Raw genomic sequence first — 21,590 nt, 5'->3', positions numbered from 1 at the left:
AGCTGCCCCAGGACACAGTGTGGCTCTGCCCTGCTCCCTCCAGGCGGCCCCGCATGTAAAGTTCGTGGCTGCGGTGTGCACTCAGGCCCTGAGCATTTTCCCAAGGTCAATTTAAGAAAGCACTCTAGGAAAGTTGTTTCTGTATTGTGTGCCAAATTGTTACTGAGACAGTGGCTGTTGTTTGTTCAATGATTAATGAGGATCCGCACAGTAAATTCCTCAGCATTTAGTGCCAGGGAAAAACATGTGTCCATCCCCAGTGCGTCAATCAGAAAGAGCCAGCCATGCTGCCCTTTGTCCGGTTTCTCTTTTGGCCTGAGCTGCCAGGAAGCTCACCTGCATAGTGACCCTTACCTTGGGCTTCGGACATAATTAGTTCTTTCATCTATTATTTCAGCTGCCCAATGATGTACAGGCCACCTCATCTTGTCTCATTAATAATACCCAAAGCCAGCATTTATGAGTGCTTGCTGTATGCCAGGCACCACGCTGGGCACATGACATCTACATTCTCGTTCATCCTTGCAAGGATGCCACATGCTAGGGATCTGGTATTCCCACTTTACAGATCGGGAGACTGAGTCCTGAGAAGGCAATTAACTAAGTCAAGGGCATCCTCCCAGCTAAGAAGTGAAGAGTGCTGCTCATGCTGCTCATTGTCTCCTCACTCTAGAATGTGAGTCCTGCGGAGCCGGACACCACTGCATCCATGGGGCCTCGCTGGCCCTAACGGACACCTGCTCATCAGGTGCTGAACAAACTGGTGGGGAAGCCAGCACTGAGACAAAGGTCTGTTTGCTTCAAAATCCACACTCTGACTCCTGTTTTTTTTAGTCGTTAGGGCTTGGCAAAGTTAACCCTGACCTTAGCCTTCAACATACCCCTAACCACATTACTAAATCTGAGCTTTTAGCACAATCCCAGATGAATTAACAACCAATACGATGCTCCCTGCCCTGCCTCATCCCCGATTCTGTGAGGCGAGTACTCCGGCCACGAAGGCTAGGGGTGCAGAGACTCGGCTTCCAGCGCAGATGGCGGGAGCATGTGGGGTCTGCAGCAGGGAGAGGTCAGCAGAGCCGCGGGTCGGGTTTCCCCTCCTGGGAGGCCCCAGGCAGACCTGAGCAGGGCAGGCCCAGCCACGCAGGCCTGGAGCAGCAGACGGTGGAGAAGGCACGTCATGCCGGCCCCCTGCTCACAGAAGCGGCTACTCTGGCCTATGAGGGCCAGCCCAGCGGGTGGGGAGGAGATGCCCTGCCCCGCTTCCTGCCCATTTGCGGCTGGCGAGGAGCCCCGCAGCCAGCACAGGAAATAACAGGGGCCCCCAGAGGCCGCCCATGCAGGCCCTGCTCCGAGGCCGCCCAGGGAGGGAAGGAGGCCATTGTCGGTCTTTGTTTCGGTTTCCCCAGCATTGCCTGGGCTCCAAGAGGCCCCTGGGAGCTAACAAAGCTTCCCCCCAACCCGCAGCTGTCCAGCCTCCCTCAGCCCAACCCTGGGGACAGGCCCACCAGGCCTCTGGACTCTTAAAGTGGCAGGTGCAGGGTGGAAATGAAGTCATGTCCAAGTTGGGGCTGGTGGGGGGGCGCACGTGGGCCAGAGCAGGCCAGGCAGGCGAAGAGACAGATGGGCACTGGGGTCTGTCTGCTCCTGGGTCAGCCCAGCACTGGGCCCAACAGCAGGGGTTCGAATCTTTGGACAGAAAGTATGTCTCAGGCACTGAGGGCACAACAAAGAAACCAAAGAAAGAAAAGAGAGAAAACAGCCAGCACAAAGTCAACCTGGGCAGTCCACACAGTCCCCATCCTTGCAGGGCACAGTCCCCATCCTTGAAGAGAGACCGCCCAGAAGCAGGATTTTTCTGCTCATTTGCAAGCCTAGGGGTGGGGTGCGTGTGTGCACACATCTCTCTTTGTACACACATTTTAAGTGTGTGAATATGTGCACCATGTACATGTGGGCACAAGTTCGTGCATGCGTATGTGTGTGTGTACATGCCTGTGTTTGTGAGCATATGTGTGCGTGTTAGGGCATAGGTGAGGTATGGAGGGCCACATATATAAATGTGTGTGTGCAGGCGGGGTGGAGGAGTAACATGTGAATATGTGTGTACGTGTGTTGTGAGTACAGGTATATGTGCAAGTGTGTGAAGGTGTATGCACATGTGTTTATGTCTGTGAGCAAGTGACTGCGTGTCGTGTGTGCACACACTTGCACCCACAATATTCAGTAAGTCAACACATCACTGTTGAGGGGCGCTCTCAGGCTTATGCCCACCAGCAGTCACCCATTCCCACACTGGCCCTGGCAAACTCTGTCCAGCCCCAGCGGTATGTCACAATCGTGACCTCATTAGGGCTCTTAGCACATCGTCTCGTGCGTCCTCACACACACACACACACACACACACACACATACACACAGTACATCTCCACTGGGTCCTGGTCACTGAATTAGCAATGACAGAAGGGGGCCCTGGATTCCGATGAAACCAACCGAGGCTCAAATCCCTGCTCTGGCCCCACCTGCTCTGAAAACCTGTACCAGGCTGTCAACCTCTCTGAGCCTCAACTGCTCATCTGTGAGATGGAGATGATAACACTTCCTACCAGCTGTGGCTAAGGAGGGTAAAGTGAGATCACATGTGCTGGAGCCCAGCCTCATGTCTGGCACCACTGAATGTTCACTAGATTGTTATTATTTTCATTGTTACTGTTACTACTGTTGCTGGTAGCAATAGCTGGTTGCTGAAAATATAAAAGTGAGCAAAACAGGCACTGCCCGTGCCTCCCCAAGCTTGCAGGTTTTGCAAAGTATTTAGCTGTAAGAAGGAGAAATGCATAAGCAACGTGTCCTGTTTACTGGATTCAGTATCCATCTACTGTGCTAACCAGCACCAAGTATGGCCAGCAGCCATCAGTTACAGCAACCGACCACAATGAAGGAGAAAAGAATTATCAGTGTGGGCAAAATAGTGGTTTTTCAAACCAAAAAGCATCAGTTAGCCAGGTTCAGATGAATACACACATGGAGTGGTGTGTATTTGTGTGTGTGTGCGCATGCACACAGAGACCCACACCTGCCTGCACACTCACAGATTTTAGGAGAATGTCAGCTGAGACAACACTGGGCCACCCGGAGCCTACAGCAGGACGCCGGCTGACCATTCCCGACCCAGGAGCTGGGCCCTGCAGAGTGCCCGCCCAGGAAGCCAGGAGCAGCCAGGCAGCATGACTGGGCTGACCTTGGCCATTTCCTCCTGGGCACCGACCCAGGGTTGCACGGTTGATGCGTCAGCCCTGCCCAGGGAAGGAGCCTGGTCATATGACATCCCCACAGCCTTTGCCTTTCAGAGCAGACCCTGCCCACCAACCCCTCAACTGCTACCCACCCCCACCGAAGCCTTCTCCACTTAGGAAACAAGCAATGCCCCCACCAACCAGGGTCAGCATGAGTGAGGACTCAGTCCTAACCTCACCCTCCCCACTGTGGTGATGCCTAAAGATCGCCAGCCAAGATGTTGGTGCAGGGTCTGGTGGCATCTGAGCTTCCTCTGCCACCTTAGCTCAGAGCTAAGCTCCAGTCCAAGCTTCCATCAATGCATTACCAAGAGCAAAAATAAAAGTACAGAGCACCAGGTGCCACCCTAAAAGGCTAAGGCTACACCATGTGGATTGTGGATTCCCTCATATAATCCTCACAATGGCCTAGGAAGATAATTATCCCCATTCTAGATGAGTAAATGGATGCACAGAGAAGTTAAGTAACTTACTCAAGGCTTCACAGAGCTGCTGAGTGTCTGGACCTCAAACCCAACACTTGCTCCAAAAGTCAACAGATATCTGGCCCTGGACTGCCAAGGGCAAATACAGACAAAAGTAGAGGTGAAGTTCTCCACCTTGGCAAACATTTGCCAGGTACCTGCCAGTAACCAAGCCAGGGCTAGGCTCTGGGAGCACAGGGAATCATACGTGGTCACTGCCCGAAGGAGCAAGCAGAGCAGCAAGGGAACTGGGCATGTCCAGCTGGAAGTCATAACCAAGCAAAAGGCAGTGAAGGCCAGACCAGGGCAGTCTCCAAGGCCAAAGGGCACAGAGGAAGGTGCGATGATTATGACAAGGCTATCCTGGCGCACTTCTGGGAGGAGGTGTCACTTAGGCTGAGCTTCGAAGGATGAGCTCCACAGGCAGAGGGCCCAGCTAGAGCAAAAGTCTAGGGGAGCAGGCAAGAGAGCTTAACTCCTCAAGCCCTCTAAGCCCTCACCACTCGGAGTGCTTCGTGGTCCCGCAGCATCCACACCACCCTGGAGCTGGTTAGAAATGCAGAATCTCGGGCGCCACCCAGACCTGCTGAGTCAGAATTCACACTTGAAGGAGATCACCAGACGTGCATGCACATTCAAGTTCGAGCAGAGGTGGCGCTAACCACACCTGGGCAGCATAGGGAGACGTCCCCAAAGTCACAAGGAGTGATGTCATCATCACGCCTACACGCTCACACCCACACACCCACACACCCACACACCCACACACCCACACACCCACACACACACACACACATGACTATGGCCCTGGTTCATAGCCAGGTTTCAAGTCACCAAAGAACCGCTGCTTTCCACTGCCCACCAGTGGGGTCCTCAGGACTTAGGGAACGGCCGACACCGCAGGGACTCCTGACCTCAGGGAGCACCCAAGCTCAGAGAAACCAGGACCGGCCCCTCCCTCACTAAAATCCCCACTACTGACACCCCCTGAAAAGCCCAGCACACAGGAGAGGCGACGGGGACCCAGGGCTCGCTGAGGTGGACAGCCCCACGTCAGCAGGGCTGGGAGCAGCAGCGGGATGGCGGAGCGGCTGCTGTGTGCCAGGCTGCAGGTACTGACAAATGATAGAGTCCCTGCCTCTGAGATAGCCCAAGTCCACTCAGGAGGTAAAAACCAGCAAGACAAGCCCCACTCCGTGGATTCACTCCAGCGAAACCATCAGCCAGGCCAAGGGGGGAGATGAGTCCAAAGAGAGACACCACACACGCTCCCTCACACACACCCCAGGCGCCAGCACACACACACATACACACGCACACACGTGTTCATAGCAGACAGGGCACAGAGGAAGTGATTAAAAGGTAGGCCAGCAGGGGTCCCTGGCTAGTCCAGAACCAGAGGACAGGGCGGGCAGGAAACACCACATTCCCCCTCCCAGACAACTGGTTTCAGTCAGCCCCAGGGGCCCAGAAGTGGTACAGAGGGGTGCAAAGGCCCTGGGGTCCCCAGGGGTCTGAGTCAGGGCTGTAGCACCTGGGCACACACAGAACACACACGTGTGTGCACAGACACAAGTACATGCCTCCATGTGCACACAGGGCACAGATGCCCTACACCTCGTGGACTGCTCACCATGGTAACAGAGTGGCCACCTCTCAGCTCCAGTCACCCCCTGAAGGTTTCTAGGCCTCCTGTGCCGGGGGAAGCAGCTCTAACAAAGGCACAGGCCCGCTGGCCTGGCCGGGAGTCCGAGGCGCAGACCAGCCGGGCGCATGCCTGCCACGCTCCCCTGGTGAGCTCGGGGCCACCGTGTCTTCCTGCCCAGCCAGCCTGGTTCCACTTAGCTCAACTCCCCACAGACGCCCCGGCCGAGCTAATGAGAAACTCCCCAGCTGGCCTCACATAAAAACGCATTTCATAAGTCTTTAAAATGCCGGGAAATTATACATCTATTTAGACCTTTTCTGCTCTTTTAAAATGTCCCCTGGCCCACATCAAGAGGATGACTGGGTTGGGGGCTTGAGCTCAAGAGGGGGACAGGACCAGCCAAGCTAGCGGGGGCCACAGGCAGCCTAGGCCCTCTGTCATTGGCCACGGCATCATGGCCAAAGGGGCCAGGCCAGGCTTGCCCATGAGCCAGGGTAGAGGGTCACTCCAGAAAGAACTCAAGTGAGGGACCCTACTGATGGGTGGGGAGGAAGAGGGGGTTCCAAGTTCCTCCAGCCTTGATGTGAAGATCGAACGAAAAAGTCAAAAGGCACTGGGAGCCCCTAAGAAACTCTCCAAAGTAGCGAACAAACACCTACACCAAGGTCCTAGTCCTAGTATGATCTACAAGAGCCCAAAATGAAAAGTAGTCCAAATGTGTGACAGGGCGGGGGCAGTTAGAGAAGTGAATGTCCATCCACCCAGTCACCCCGATGCAGTTTCTAAAACAGAAGGCCACGTGGGTCCAGGGGGTACATGAAGCTCGGGCCGAGCGGTGGGGGCAGGAGCTACACGGAATCTGCGGCCGGTTCACCATCCTATTCATCTAGGTAAGCCTGCTTTTATAGGACAGAGCTGGAAAGGGGGCGGGAGAAACAGAAGAGGCAGGAGCATAAGGCGCAAGCTTGTAGGTGGAGTTTCTAAGGAAGCAGTTGAAATAATAAATATGCACTCTAAGAAAACACAAGTGGGGTGGGGAGATAGCTCCGAGAAGGTTCACAAGTACAGGCTGGGCAGCATGGAGGGGCCTCAACTCCCCGTGCAAAAGGCCCAGTCTTCCAAACATTTCTGTCTGCTTCACTGTCAGAACTTTAGGGTGAAGGGCCACAGGGGTGGGGTGGAGGGGAGGCTGCTACCTTTGTCAGGAGTGAGGACCCTGACCACTCACCCTAACCCACTACTCACCCAGAGCCACAATGAAAGGGAAAGGACAGGCCTCGAGCACCCTCTCTAAGGCAACCCCCCGCCCACCACCAGGATACCAGCCACCCAGATGCTACTCTAATATCCGCCCCCCCCGCCCCCAGCAGGTCCCAGAACCTGCAGCCCTACTGCCAGCCTCCCCTGCAAACTGCACCCATGCCCAACACCCAGGGACAGTCATGAGCAGAGGGCCCAGCAGCGAGGCAGTCTGGGGCTGAGCGTGGAGGAGTCCCCACGGAGAGTCTGGCCCATGGTATTCTCCTGGCCTTTGAGATGGGGAATGTGTACAAGGTCCTCAAAACATGCACCTCCTCTCCTTCCAGGCAAAAAAACCAGGAAGCCTAGCCCGAGTTAGCCTCTTTCACCTGAGCCAGGAGAGCACTGGGCACACAGCTGAGTCCCTCACCAAGCCTACGGATTACCACTACAATGAAGAGTCTGGACAACATCCTCACAGGCAGCTCTGCCATTTATTTACAGTTTTGGTGCTACACTCATGCATGAGCTGCCTGGGTTCAAATCCTGACCCTGCCACTTCTTGGTTGTGTAACTTTAAAACAAGTCACTAGCATCTCTGTGCCTCAGTTTCTTTTTTTTTTTTTTTAAGATGTTATTTATTTATTCATGAGAGACATGGAGAGGCAGAGAGAGAAGCAGGCCCCCCATGAGGAGCCCAATGCAGGGCTCAATCGCTCAACCGCTGAGCCACCCAGGCATCCCTGTGCCTCAGATTCTATATGTGAAAAGCACCAAAAAGGAGGGATGGCTCCCAGAAGTTTGTAAATGGGATGGATGTTTCCATTAACCAGGACAATGAGATCTGTCAGGTGACAGGAAGGCCCAAATGTCCTATTACACCAATGGGGTCTAGGGCCATCACAAACAACTAATTATATTGAGTGGTTCTCTGCAATCCCAAGAGTGTCTGTCACCAGAAATAAATCTGACTAAACTGCCCAAGCACTGACAATGAGTGTATGTCAACAGAGTAACTGTTTCCCACCTCAGGGCCACCCCTAGACCCTCCTCCTACTGCATCCCCCAGCCCGCGCCAGAGCTGCCATGTTGGAGGGAAGCCCAACCTGTCCTGAACCCGGCCTGGAGAGGTGGGAGGTTCCAATGACGCTACAACCAGAGAGTTTTAAGAAGATGAGTCCCCTCAGCCCCACATCAGGCTTGAGGACCAGAGCAAGGGAGGCAAAGCTCAGTTTAGTTAAGTTGGTTCACTATGAGTTCACACTTAGGGCTCACAATTATCCTGGTGGCTGCCACTTGGAGACCATATTCCAAAGGACTTGAGGGAAGTGAGAAGAAACATTGAAGGGAAGATCAGCTGAGGTCAGCTGGTGGGGGCCTTTCTGTGACTTGGGCAATGTTGTTGCTGTTGTTTTTAAATATGAATTGTCCAGGGACACCTGGGTGGCTCAGTGGTTGAGCGTCTGCCTTCGGCTCAGGGTATAATCTTGGGGTCCTGGGATCAAGTCCCACAAGAGGCTCCCCACAGGGGGCCTGCTTCTCCCTCTGCCTGTGTCTGTGCCTCTATGTCTCTCATGAATAAATAAATAAAATCTTTAAAAGTAAATAAATTATATATACATAATATATACATATATAAATGTGTGTGTATGGATATATATACATATCCAAAATGAGATACCCCTTCAGATTTAGGAAGGGTAAAATAAAAAAATTTTTTTTTAATTTTAAAAAGGAAAATAACAAACGTTGGTGAGAATATGGAGAAACTGGAACTCCCACACATTACTGGTGGGAGCATGAACTGGTGCGGCTGCTGTGGGAAAGTCTGGCAGATCCACAAAAAGTTACACAGAGAGTTACCACATGATCCAGCAATTCCTCTCCTAGGTGTATGCCCTCCCCCCAAAGCTGAAAATGAGTCTTCAAGCAAAAACTGGTGCACAGAAGTTCACAGCAGCATATTCTCAACAGCTGAAAGTGGGAAGCAACCCAAACGCCCATTAACAGATGAACAGATAAAGAAGAATCTGGTCTATCCATCCAGTAGAACATTATTCAGTCCTAAGAAAGAATGTAGGGCTGTTACAAGCTACAATTTGGATAAATCTTGAAAGTATCCGGGTACATTGCTTCTCGGCCTTTTAGCTAAGATCAAGTGAAAATATCAGGCTACACAAGGGGTGCGTGGGTAGCTCAGTTGGTTGGGCGTCCAACTCTTGGCTTCTACTCCGGTCATGATCTTGGGATCCTGGGATCAAGCCCTGCATTGGGCTTCCTGCTCAGTGGGGTGTCCACTTCTCTGCCTCCCCCTCTGCCCCTCCCCTCATTCGTGCTCTCATTCTCTCTCTCTCTCTAAAATAAATAAAATCGTTAAAGAAAAGAAAATATTAGGTTACATGAAAGAAGCTGATCAATAAAGACTACATATCCTATGATTCCAATTATAGAGAAAGTAGATTAGTGGTTGCTTAAGGGCTGGGAGTGATGGAAAGATAGGTGATACCTAAGGGGTACAGAGCTTCTTCTTGAGGTCATGAAAATGGTCTCAGTTGACCTCAGTAGTGGTGATACACATCTCTGAACATACTCAAACCACTGAATTGCGCACTTTACACGAATGCACTCTATGCTATAGAAATTGTATCTCAATGAAGCCACCTTAAAAAGATATGAGTTGCCACATTTCTTGAATCTGATGATTTCATACAAAAATCCAGCTTTCTGGTCTCTCTTTGAAAACCTCAGAGGATCTGGCAGTTCTGATGCAGGTGCCCAGGCACAGGTGCCAAGGGACTACTGCCCCTGTAGCAAGGCCTGTGTCGCAGTTCACCACAGCCTCTGCCCAGCCTACTGCCTCATCTGTGCCACGGGCCAGCCTCGGGACACGCAGGACCTCTACGGGGCTTTCACTAAAGACTTTCCTATCTCTGAGGCATTCAAACCCACGAACTCCCCTGAAATCACATGTAAAATGTTCCCACTGGATGCTCAAAGGCATCTGTGGCTCAAAACAGGTTCAGAAGGGACGCCTGGGTGGCTCAGCTATTGAGCGTCTGCCTTCAGTTCAGGGCATGATCCCAAAATCCCGGGATCGAGTCCCATATTGGGCTCTCAACATGGAGCCTGCTTCTCCCCCTGCCTGTGTCTCTACCTCTGTGTGTGTGTGTGTGTGTGTGTGTGTGTGTCATGAATAAATAAATAAAATCTTTAAAAATAAATTTAAATAAATAAATAAATAAATAAATAAATAAATAAATAAATAAAACCCCACCCCTACTACATGCCCCATACCGAGGCTCTGAATGCAGTGCTCCGTCCTGGGGCTCCACTATCAGGAGCTGAGAGGCAGGAGTAGGCCGGCACTCCCTCCTCCAGTGAAGCCCTGGCCAGGCCGGAGAATACTGCTGTGAGCTGATCTTCCCGGCAGGCCAGGCCAGGCTCTCCATCACTGTCAGGGCCCTGACACAAGGGCATCGACAGAGCAGGCCAGGTTGTTTCTGGGGGTGGTGACCACAGGGTCCCCACGGGCAGGGGAGGCCGGAGGAGGCCAGAGGTGAGCAAGGAGCATACTGTGCATTCTGCTTCTTTATTGGAGCTCTCCATCACGCTCCCACAGCCAGGGCGAAGCAGGCGAGGGGGAAGGGCACCGTGAAAAGCTTGCAGCCCGGCTGCCCGGGCCCCCACGGAAGAGGAGCTGCCCCGTGCCCCACAGCTCTGCACTCCTCCTGGTAAAACGCTCTCAGCCCACCCTGCCCACCTCACCCTGAATTCCTTTGACCCGATGAGCCAAAGAGCCGCTATGGCCTATACCGCCAGAGACCGTCCTGAAGCCCCCATGATGCCACACCGTCAGGTTCTGCTTCATTGCCCACCTCCAGTGCCAGGCAGTGCAAAGCTTAAACCATAGGTTCTGGCTGCAGGAGACTTGGGTTCGAGCTCCTTCTCCCCAGCTTGCTGGCCGGGGTCCGTGGATCTGCTACTGTACAGCTCTGAACCTCCTTACCCCATCCGCCAAATGAAGATGGCAATTCTCAGCAGCAGTGCCAAGGGCGGCTCGGGGAGGCTCTGCTCCCCCATAATCTTCCCTGGCACCTGCCCCCATTCTCTGATGCAGCCAAGTGACATTTTCTCAGCTTAATGAAAAGCGTTATACTAAAGCGGCTTTAACCAGCCCTCTGGTCCTGCACCCCACCAGATGGCTGCCCCGAAACCAACCTATGGAGAAACTCTGGAACTGCTGCTGGAAACAGCACCCACCTCATAGGGTTGTCGTGATGGCTCAATGAGCTGCTGCTGGTGAAGTGTTTGCTCCACGCCTGGCACGTGCCAAGTCAATGCTCAAAACATGTGACATCACCCACATCTAGGGCTGCCTCCCAAGCTGACTTTGTCCTGTCACCCAGGATTTGCCTCACCTCACAAGTCCCATGCTCAGGCACTACAAGCTGATTTTCAGAGCCCCAGCCCAACAAAATTGGGAAGGAGAATTTATCACATGCACATACTGTAAAAAAATCATCAGAAATGGGCCAAAGAAAACAAAACAATCCATCGCTTGGCTGTGGATTATCCAAAGCCCAGGACGCTCTGGCCCCCCCTTCCCCATCTCTGAGCAGACAATCCAAAGCTGACTGGCACCACGGAGTCCCAGAGGACCAGAGGAGACTCACAAAGAGTCATGTACCTCTTCCTGCACACGCGTACGGGGCATGCTCAGCTCTTGGCTGGAAAGTGACAAATCCCACAAGCTCCGCTCCGCCCAACTGCCCCAGAGAGGCCCTACGGCTGGCCATTCCGCTATGGCATCAGATAACTGCAGACCAGCAGGGCCCACACACAGCCCCTTGGCATTGCAGACCGAGGGACAGTTCACGGCCTTAGAGATGCAGCCTGGGCACCTGATGCCCCCTGTGAAGAGCTGTCCACCCACCACAACTAGTGCCACCGCCCTCCTTGCACCCCACTGCTGCTCCTGTCTGTTCTCGCTGCCTCTGGCACCATGGAGAAAGCAGCAAGGCGGCAGGACCTTAACTGGACACCACGCTGGGCACTTTCCTGGTTCGGGGGTTGGGAGCACAGTGGGGATCCTTTTCAGAGATGTCAGAAGCCTGAATGCATGCACCCCCACATGGATTAGGATCCCCGGATAAGACATGGAGCTTTCTGATCTCACTGTGTTTCCACCAACCACAGGGAGTGCATCTCCACTGCACAGTAAGAGACCGGACAGGGGCTATACAGTCACTTCCTCCAACCTACCCAATATGGACCCCAAGGTCTATCCTAACCCTGAACTCTTTTGAATATTTGAGCACCACCCCTCTCCTTCTGGCTTCAGGCAACACCTCTCCCATGGAGGAAGCCCCTGTCACCCCACCCCCTAGGCACCTGTAGATACAACAGTGCCCAAACCTGAGTCAGCCTGGACCCAATGAGGACCCTTCAGACTCTCCAAGCAGCATCCCATTAGTGCTGGAAAGAGCACAGGATAAGGAGGCCAGGAACCTAGGCTCTATCCAGTGCCAGCTCTCCACTCCTTTTTGTGCAAATTTTGGTCATTTGCAAACCATCTTTATGATTTTTGCTTGAACCCAAGCATTATGCACTATCACTTACAACTGTCAACACAATTTTCTCACTTAAATGACTTTAGCATCATCGTAAGTCACAAACAGCTATAAAATCACAAATCCAATGTATAACCATTTGAGTGTTAAATGTTCATATGCCTGATAACTCACACCACATTTCTGGAACTATCAACCCAGAGCAAAGTTCCCTCTGTGCCTCAGATTCCCCAGGTAGAAGACAAGGAGGTTGGACTAAATGGTTCCCTCAGTCTCCTCAGGCCCAAGATTCCTCGAGATCAACCTGGCTCCAGTTCCTCCAGGAATCCAGAATGAGCTGGTCAGGATCCTGGAACATGGATGAGGCAGGAGAGGCTGCACCTGCTGGATGGGGAGCCAATTTAACCATTGCCAAGAGAGGTGCTGGCTGGATGCAGAGCAAACAGGAGAGTCATACTCTCCACTCAGGGGCTCTCAAGGACCCCAAAACCAGTTCTACTCCCAAGCTCTATAGGCAGCTCCAAATTACAGGACTTTACAGTTAGAAAAACTTTATCCATTCACTTCTTTTTATAGCTGGGGAAACTGAGTCGTGGAGGAGTTTCTGCAAGGACAGAAACGAGCTGAAAACCCAAGTCCCCTGACTGCCAAGTCACCCACAACACCCAATGGGGGCCACACACTCCGCAAGTCTGAACTTCCCCTATTTACCTCCCCCTAGAGGCATGGGCTCTGGTTGCCGGCCTCGGAGTACAAAGTAGCCCCTTCTGGGAGGGGAAGTCAGGGGACTGTGATTTCAATTGGAATTTAAACATCCTATTAAAGAGGTTTTATGCAATTAGACTGGAATGAATGTACAGTGAGGCCCACGGCAGGGAGCTTCAAAGTGTGTGTAGTGGGGGTATCGTGGCCCATCTGAATGCGCCCACAAGAAGGAAACGTGGTCCCCCAGGAGAATAGGGCATATTAGTCTCCGTATGTAATAGATTTTATTGACCATATGGAACTGATATAAAAATCATGTTGCACGGGGTAGTCTGGCCTGGAGACAGGAATGTGACATGAAAAATATGATTTCCATAACCAGCTGGGTGGTTCCTAAGTTCCTGAGCCCACCCCCCCAGGACCCCCAGCAACTCCCTCAGCAGCCCCCCATCGGGCATTTACCTGATGCCGTCACGGAGGAATCCCAGGCCAGCGAGAAGTCCGAGGCCTCCCCCTCTTCAACTGAAAGAGAGAACAGAGATGGGCCTGTGAGTTTTGAAGCTGTACAAACAAGCCATCAGGGTGGGGAACAGGACGCAGAAGAAGGATCATTTGTGGGGGTCCTTATAATGCCCACGACCAGGAGCAACAGGGCAAAGTCTACAAAGAGGCCTTCATTGGTTTGACCGAGATGTTAAATAATCAGAATAAAACCTGAACAGCGAGTAAGTGCTAGATCAGTATGCTTTCCCCATCACTGTGTCTGTAGTAGACATCACGAATCAATCACAGCACTGCCTAGAGCCAGATGCACCATCAGGATCTTTCTACACCGTGCTACAGCCGATCACTAGCTATCATCAGAGATTCCGCTTGAAACGAAGCCATTTACCACTCGCAGGAAGAGAGCAGAGACTCAGACCTCTCCCTGATCCTACAGACATTATCCTCCACCAAGAGCCCCCTTAAGCCACCACTGAATTGTGAGAGCTTGTTTGTGAAACAGATAAGATCACTCTCGGGGGTTGGAGAGGCATGGATGGCGTGCTGTTGCACACACGGAGAGACCCGGCCCACAGACAGACCTCAGCAGATGCTAAGGTCCTGTGGTCAGTAGTCATGGGTGGTAACATCAGAAAGTAAATCACCTCTCCACTCCCCTGCTGAACCCACAAAACGAGGCTGGGTACGGATGGGGGCGCCTCCACCACCCTGTACCTCAGCATGTGAAACCAGGCTGGTGGAGATAGAGGCCAAGTGCTATGAGAACACAGGAGAAACTCTATTCGGCATAATAAAGCTCTTGTCCTGGAATTAATCCCAGTCTGGGGCATGTAATAATATTAGAGCTGGGTTATGGACTCTGTAAAATGGAACTTTGTTTAAGCCAAAAATGTGCATACACAGTATTTTTCAGATTTAACGGTCTCTGAAGTTCCACACATGTGCACACTGAAGCTACCAGGTCCCGCCCAGTTCCCTGCACGCCGTCATTGTCCTGAGTGGGCACACAGTGTGAGCCAGGCATCGTGCTTCCCAGGCTGCATATACTCCTCATCCTCAGACTCCCAGAGAGGCCAGTGACATCCCTGAGGTCTTACACAGCTACAGGGAGTACATACAAAATTTGGGCTAAAACCCACAAGTGTGTCTGGAAGGCAGAACAGTGCATACTGAAACCACTGTCTACAGGGACACAGAGGATGCTGTCGGGATTCTAGCAACCCGGGACTGACAAGCAGCACCCGCAACCCGCCCCACGGAAGGCAGGTACACAGTGCGCTGGGCAGCCGAGCAAGGAGCAAGCAGGGTAGGCGACAGTCAGACACTAGATTCGAATCCTGATTCTGCCTCTAGCTCTACGATCAGGAGCAAATTACTGAACCTCTAGGCTCCAGTTTTGCCAACTCAAAATTAGATAATAAAGGTGCCTAAGCCATACGATGGCAGGGAGGATTGCGTGGGGCGATGGAGTCATCTGGCGCAGCGGCTCAAGCAGGTCTGGGGGGTTCTGGAGCCGGGGCTGGAAGAGCGCTGGGAATCCACAGGGCCGGCTCTGCATGGCCCTCCCCTTCATCACATACCTGTCCCGGGTCCCGCTCCCCAGCCAGAGCCTCGCAGACGACGCCCAAGTGGGGGGACGTCCCCCGACAAGGAGCGACAGGCCAAGGTCTTTCCCAAGTTTGTGTCCTGAGAGCAGAAACTCAGAATCCAGACAATAAAAGGCAGAGGCCACCTGGGGCAGGGCCGAAGCGCTCCTTTTACTCAGCGAGTGGGTTTTCAAACATGCAGCTTTGTAAATATGAATCAAGACCTCGCATCAGACAAAACTGGTATTACCCACTAAGCTGACTCCAGGCAGACAGTCCCCAAAACACAGGTGGACGGGGCCTCCAGCGATCCGAAGCCAGCCGTGCGGGAGAGGAGCTGCTGCGGACAGCACCCACTGCCACCCCTGAAAATCCCTTCCCGTCACATTCCACCGTTTACTTACTTTAAGTTATAGGTATTTTGCTTCCATTAAGGAGCCATTCCTAGTTTGTAAGGTCACCATGCGGCAATTCCATGGGTCACCTTCAGCAAGATCGGCCTGGGTCCCTACGGGTACCATGTCAATCACGGGTACCATGACATGAATGCACGACCTCAATCCTCCCTCTGTCCATAGTTTACTCCTGATATCAGCACAAGCAGTCCCACTCTGGGCCCACCCCATGTGGTCTGGTTGAGAAGCAACCTTCCAGATCACTGCACTGGGGGGTGGTCCCCAAATGCCAAATCCTTCCCTCCCCAAGATCTGGCCTCGGCCATCATGGGAAGGCCATGAAGACATCTCCCATTCTGGAGCTCTTGGGGGGATTCCAGACTCTCTTGCCCAGTACAAGAAGCCTGCAGAGGTGGGAAGAGGAGGGCGAACTGATGCCGGCACTCACCCCATTAATGTCTTATCTCCACATTTTGTTCATCGAAGGTCTCAACACACCATCCTCTATACATTCCTAATGAGAAAAGGCCATGCTCGATGCCACCCCTGCTGCCACCACCACGAGGCTCTGCGCTCCCTGACACCAAGAATGTACAGAGGCTCTCCTTTCCTCCGGCCAGACCCTCACTCTTCTGTCCAGACTGGTCTCTTTGATAGCTAGATACCTGACAGGGGCAGCAGGCACGGGGGAAGGAAGGCCTTCCCGACAGCCCAAGCCAGGCACCGGCCGGAGGACCCTGAGTCCACACTGGCAGCAGGCACTCCCTGGGCACCTGAGCCATCCCCAGGTATGATAGATACCAAGGGACAAGCATCTCAGAGAAAACTCTATCAGCACAGTGGCCGGTACGGATAACACCCAAAGAGGCTGCCCAGCCAGCCAGGGGAGTTAGGTGCTTTCTGGAGACTTCCCCAGACTCTTCCTCTAACTTTTTCTTTCTTTTATTTTTTTTTAATCTAACTTTTTCATGTAAAGGTGTTTGGCCCCACTGAGGCGATCTCAAGGGGACCACAGGGACATGGGCTCCTAGGGATGAGGGCCATTTGTGAGTGCGAGGTGGTGCACAAGGCTGGCATACACACAGAGGGAAGGAGTGTGGGCACAAGTGTGTAAGCGTGGGGAGAGGGCACGGGGAGTAGGAACACACAGGGTTGGGGCGCAGCATCGAGCATGTACACACATGGGGGGTGTGGGGCCTGCGTTCACACTGGAGAGAGCACAGAGTGTATTAACCACGGTTTTTAGGGTATGTTAAGTAGGATTCTGAAGCTCTATCAGGGCTGCAGACAGATCAGCACTCTGTGTTCTCTCTCTGCTCTGGGATCACAGGTGGTGGCCATCTGATCGCCCTATGGGAGTATACAGCTCATGAGCCTCAACAGACCCTGTCTCCCCAGCTCAGCAGGGCTTGTAAGTGACGACAACTGCCCTACTCTGGAAGTGCCTGTAGCTTAACCCTATGCACCAGGATGGCCTTGCCATCAGTGACATGCCAGCCAGACCCCAAAGACTGCTGAGCCTCTGGACTTTGTAAATCCAGAAGCATGGGGCAAGTGGCGCTAGATGGGCTCTTGTGTAAGCCACCTCCCCAGGGCCGCTTGCTCCAGGGAGGCTGGTGGGTCAGACAGGACCTGTGTTGGCAGACAAGGTGCAGGTCAGAGGCAGGAAAGCTCAGGCACAGGTGTGACGGCAGACGGTGTCTGGAGGTGAATGAGAGAGATGAACAGAAGCAAGCACTGCCCGAGGGCCAGAGGAAGACCCCAGGGAGGCCAGCAGGGCCCAGGAAGCCCCTTCCCTCCTCCAAAATCCACACACCAGTGAGGCGCTCAGTGAAGGATGTGAGAAGGCCCTGCCCCTGGATGTAAGCCTCCAGACATGGGTACAGACAGGTATTTTTCTGGGAAAAGCATCCATGGTTTTCAATGAAAAGATCTAAGAACACCTTGACCACCCCCTGCCTGCCAAAGAAAGGTTTAAGAACCACTAATTTTTTTTTAAGATTTTATTTATTTATTTGACAGAGAGAGAGCAAGAAAGCACATGGAGGGGGAGCAGCAGAGGGAGTGGCAGAGAGAGCAGGGGAAGCAGACTCCTCACTGAGCAGGGAGCCTGATGTGGGGCTTGATTCCAGAACCCAGAGGTCATGACCTGAGCCAAAAACAGACACTTAACAGACTGAGCCACCCACGTACCCCAAGAACCACGAAATTAATGACTTTTATTTTGAGAGGATTCTCAACTGGCCACACCTCTGGCTGGTGTTCCCAAAATCTTAGGGGACCTCTCTGCACTGTCCTTGGCCCCAGTGATCATCCTACTCTTAGGGAAAGGCTGGGCGCACACTGGCCTAACAGAGGCTGCCGAGAGGCATCCCTGTCCCAGTGGAGGTGGTGAACCAAGCAAGGGGCACATGGCTGCCTCTCCTGGGCCCATCTTTAAAGAAACCCTCTCACAGGAAGCCCTGGTGGCTCAGTGGTTTAGCGCCGCCTTCAGCCCAGGGCGTGATCCTGGAGACCCGGGATCGAGTCCCACATCGGGCTCCCGGCAAGGAGCCTGCTTCTCCCTCTGCCTGTGTCTCTGCCTCTCTCTCTCTCTTTGTGTCTCTCATGAATAAATAAATAAAATCTTCAAAAAAAAAAAAAAAAAGAAAGAAAGAAACCCTCTCACTTATACCAAGCCAGGGCCAACGAAGGTAAAAGAGATACCTAGAGCCCAGATTCTCATTGACAAGCATGGAAGGGAGTGTCACTATTCCTGACTAAACAATCTCAAGGAGTTGAAAAAGTATAAAGCAAGGAGGGCTGTTGAGTATAGCTGTATGGGTTGTGCACTGCACAAGGGGCCCAGCAGAGGTAGTGAAAGAGAGTTGAAATTTAGCCCACAGCATGGGGTGGTGCAGGGCTATGAATGCCTAGAGCAAGATGTACCCATTCTTTTGCACAAAGGGCATAGCTAGGCTTTTTTCTCAACTTACACAGACATGCTGTAAAATGCAGCCCATGACCATCTCTAGCATCAGACCTCAGGAGCCATGAGCTCCAGGCAGTGGGTTGAGTCTGGGGGGTAGTGACGGCACGGGAAATAGCAAAGGCTCTCTGCAGCTAAAGCTAAAACTACCCAAAACCCCCCATGGCAGCCCGCTGGGCACCAAGCTCAGACCCTCAGAGAAGCTGAGATCTCATAACAAGGTCACATCACAGACCCGTTTATTTCACTCTCATGATTCCCTGACCACCAGCCAGAATGGGAATAAACTGACAATTGAAGAGGCTCGGTTAGGACCCCCTGCCCTTTCCCCCAGTGAGCGCAGCCCGAGAGCAAGGGCAAGGCCTCTGCGCCCCGTCTCATCGGTTGGTCTGCACCTCACCCCTGGGAGGGTAGATCTAGGATTTAAAGAAATCTATTTTTTGGACCACATGGCTCCTCCCCAGAAGCCTTCTTCCACCTGGTCTATTGCTTAAAACAAACGGCAGAATGTTCCAGTGTAGGAGGCAAAGCTGTTTCACAGACCCATCAAGAGAGTGTGGGTGGGTCTCCAAGTGGGCAGCCTTCAAATCAATGTTTACAGCAATCTTAGCAATGCTTGACTTTCCCCCTTAAACACTGGCTTTAGAACAAGCACCTATGAAAAGATGCAACTTGCCTGAGAATTATTCATCGATTGTTCCCCCGGCCTATCCTGGGCAGAGGGGTGTCAGAAGCCTGGACCTCACTCTGCCATTGCCTTCCTTCTCTCTCTCTGCCTCGCTTAGCTAGCAAACAGTGGGAACAGAGGACACTCCACAATAGTCCAAAAACTCAGGAAAAGAAGTTGGTCCATCCTTACAGGGAAGGTTAGTTTTCCAGAAGTCACCCAAGAGTTCGTCTGGTGGGACAGACAAACTAGATGAGGGTACCCGGAGACAAGCTGTAAGACAAAGGAGTTCAGGGGTGCCTGGGTGGCTCAGTTGGTTAAGTGCCTACTTTTAGCTCAGGTCATGATGCCGGGGTCCTGGGATCAGGGCCCACACTGGGCTCCCTGCTCAGCGGGGAGCCTGCTTCTCCCTCTCCTTCTGCCTGCCACTCTCCCTGCTTGTGATCGCTGGCTCTCCCTCTCTCTCTGTCAAATAAATAAATAAAATCATTTTTTAAAAAATGGAGGCGTTCAAGTAGCAGGTCCTCAAATAGGGCTCCGTGGGACTAGCCTCCAGCTCTGCCACATTCAGGCCAAAAGATCTGGGGGCAAAATGCTTAATCCAGGGATCCCTGGGTGGCGCAGCGGTTTGGCGCCTGCCTTTGGCCTAGGGCGCGATCCTGGAGACCCGGGATCGAATCCCACATCGGGCTCCCGGTGCATGGAGCCTGCTTCTCCCTCTGCCTATGTCTCTGCCTCTCTCTCTCTCTCTCTCTCTGTGACTATCATAAATAAATAAAATTTAAAAAAAAATGCTTAATCCACTCTGACCTTCAGTTTCCTCCTCTGTGAAATGGGCATACTAACCAGCAGCATACTAACCAGCTCCCTGACAGGAGTGACCAGAGGACTGAATGAGCCGGTATACCTAACGCACACAGCCCAAGGTAAACACGCAATCCATGCCGGCATTCCCTCCCCCAGATTCCCAGGTGACCGTGAAGATCTCACTGTACTTGTGAAGACAGGAGGGCTCAAAAGGTGAGATCAGTTTTCCCATTAGATTCACCCACCCCACCCCCAGGAAGGGCCCAGTTGCAGCCCTGTGTCCTTAGGCATCACTGCCTCCTAGCCCCAGCCACGGTGCAGGGATGGTGTCCCTAAATGTGGAACCATCTGGTGGCCACAGACAAGAGCTCAGGTTGGCTCATCTCCCCTCCCTTCCGAACTGTCTCATCATCACCCCACAGCCACACACCCCAAAAGTGGAGGACTGGGAAACATCTGTGGACAGAATAGGAGCACCAATCCCAGCACTCTTCCCTAAAAAATGAAAATGATGACAATGATGTGAAAAATAGGGTGACGGATGTGACATACTTCAAGTGTGCTGTTAAGTGTGAGAGCAGTGGTTTCTCACAGACAAGAGATGGAATACATGCGGCAAAGCTGGCCCAGCTCCCCGATCCCACACACATGGCAGACATTGCTAATCGATCAGTGCTCTCTTCCTCACCAGGCATGGATGCAACTTCAAAATCCTCAAAGAAGTGGATGAAAATCTACTGGCCTCCTCCATCCTGGTCCATACAGCTTCCCCTTCCTCAAGGATCTATGCATGGCACACACATACTGAGCACATTTGCACACACACCTTCCACTTACCCTTGGGTGTGTGTCCACCTAGAACAGATCTGGGTCAGAGCAAGGACTGCCCTCCCCTGGAGAAAGCCAACCCTCACTGAGCCAGGGTGACACCAGGCACCATGCCACACATCCCACCTTCTGGTTCTCACTTCATCCTCCAGCCTCCCTCTGAGAAAGTCTTCAAAATCCTCACTTTTTTGATGAGGCAATGGGGCCCTGAGGAGCTAGAGCATCTGTCCAGAAGCCAGCTCATGGACTCACAAGGCCAGTGGGGACGTTTCCAAGTGTGGCTTTAGCTCAGAGCCATGAACATCCAGCTTCTTACCCCTCACCCTGCCTGCTCCATCCCAGCCACGGGGCAGAAAAAGAAGAGGAAATCGAATATCCCGGAGACACCCAACGTGTCCACTTTCGTGGATAATGGAATCAAGAATGGAGAAGCAAAGACAGTGTCGCAAAGGCCAGGCATCCAAGTGAATTAAAACAGCTCTTTTCTTATTCTACTGAAGGAGTACCTCGAAGCTCTGTCGGAGGGGGAGCAAGGCCCAGGGAGTCAGCAGCCCCCGGGGACTGGTGAGGGGCCACAGCCTGCCCTTCTGTGTCTGTCCCAAGTGGGTGCACCAGAGGGCTTTTACGAATGCTCCCTCAGCTGCTCCCTCAAAATTAAGCCTTTACTTACCCACTTCACAGAAGGGGAAATAAAGTCCCAAAGAAAAGAAATAGCTCATCTAATGGGCAGTGGAGATGACAAAAGCTAGGGTGTCTGCCCAACTCAGCCAGGCATCCTAGCTTCCAGGCCCTCGAGTCCATATATACAAAGCTTCCCATGTGAGGTACCCCAGGGCTTTCACCAGGGGCCAAGTTCTGTAGCTTCTGACTGTAGACTCCAGACCACCAATGGCCATGTCACCTGGCAGCTTGT

General features: G+C 52.7%; 1 protein-coding gene across 6 annotated transcripts in view; it reads right to left on the bottom strand.

Moving 5' to 3' along the window:
• ZNF423 (zinc finger protein 423) overlaps positions 1-21,590 on the bottom strand; it is a 344,771-nt gene that overhangs the window by 258,420 nt on the left and 64,761 nt on the right. For 5 of the 6 annotated variants that reach the window (XM_041766234.1, XM_041766233.1, XM_041766235.1 and 2 more), the window contains one exon: positions 13,385-13,444. In XM_041766234.1, coding sequence (XP_041622168.1) covers positions 13,385-13,444 — 60 coding nt within the window. Of the gene's footprint in view, positions 1-10,907; positions 11,044-13,384; positions 13,445-21,590 lie in introns of those variants that run through there. The other variant, XM_041766238.1, reaches the window with a different exon arrangement.

Source organism: Vulpes lagopus, chromosome 8 (genome assembly GCF_018345385.1).
Source record: "Vulpes lagopus strain Blue_001 chromosome 8, ASM1834538v1, whole genome shotgun sequence".
Taxonomy (NCBI): domain Eukaryota; kingdom Metazoa; phylum Chordata; class Mammalia; order Carnivora; family Canidae; genus Vulpes; species Vulpes lagopus.
The sequence above is the reverse complement of the archived record's forward strand: the minus strand, read 5'-3'. Positions and strand labels throughout refer to the sequence as shown.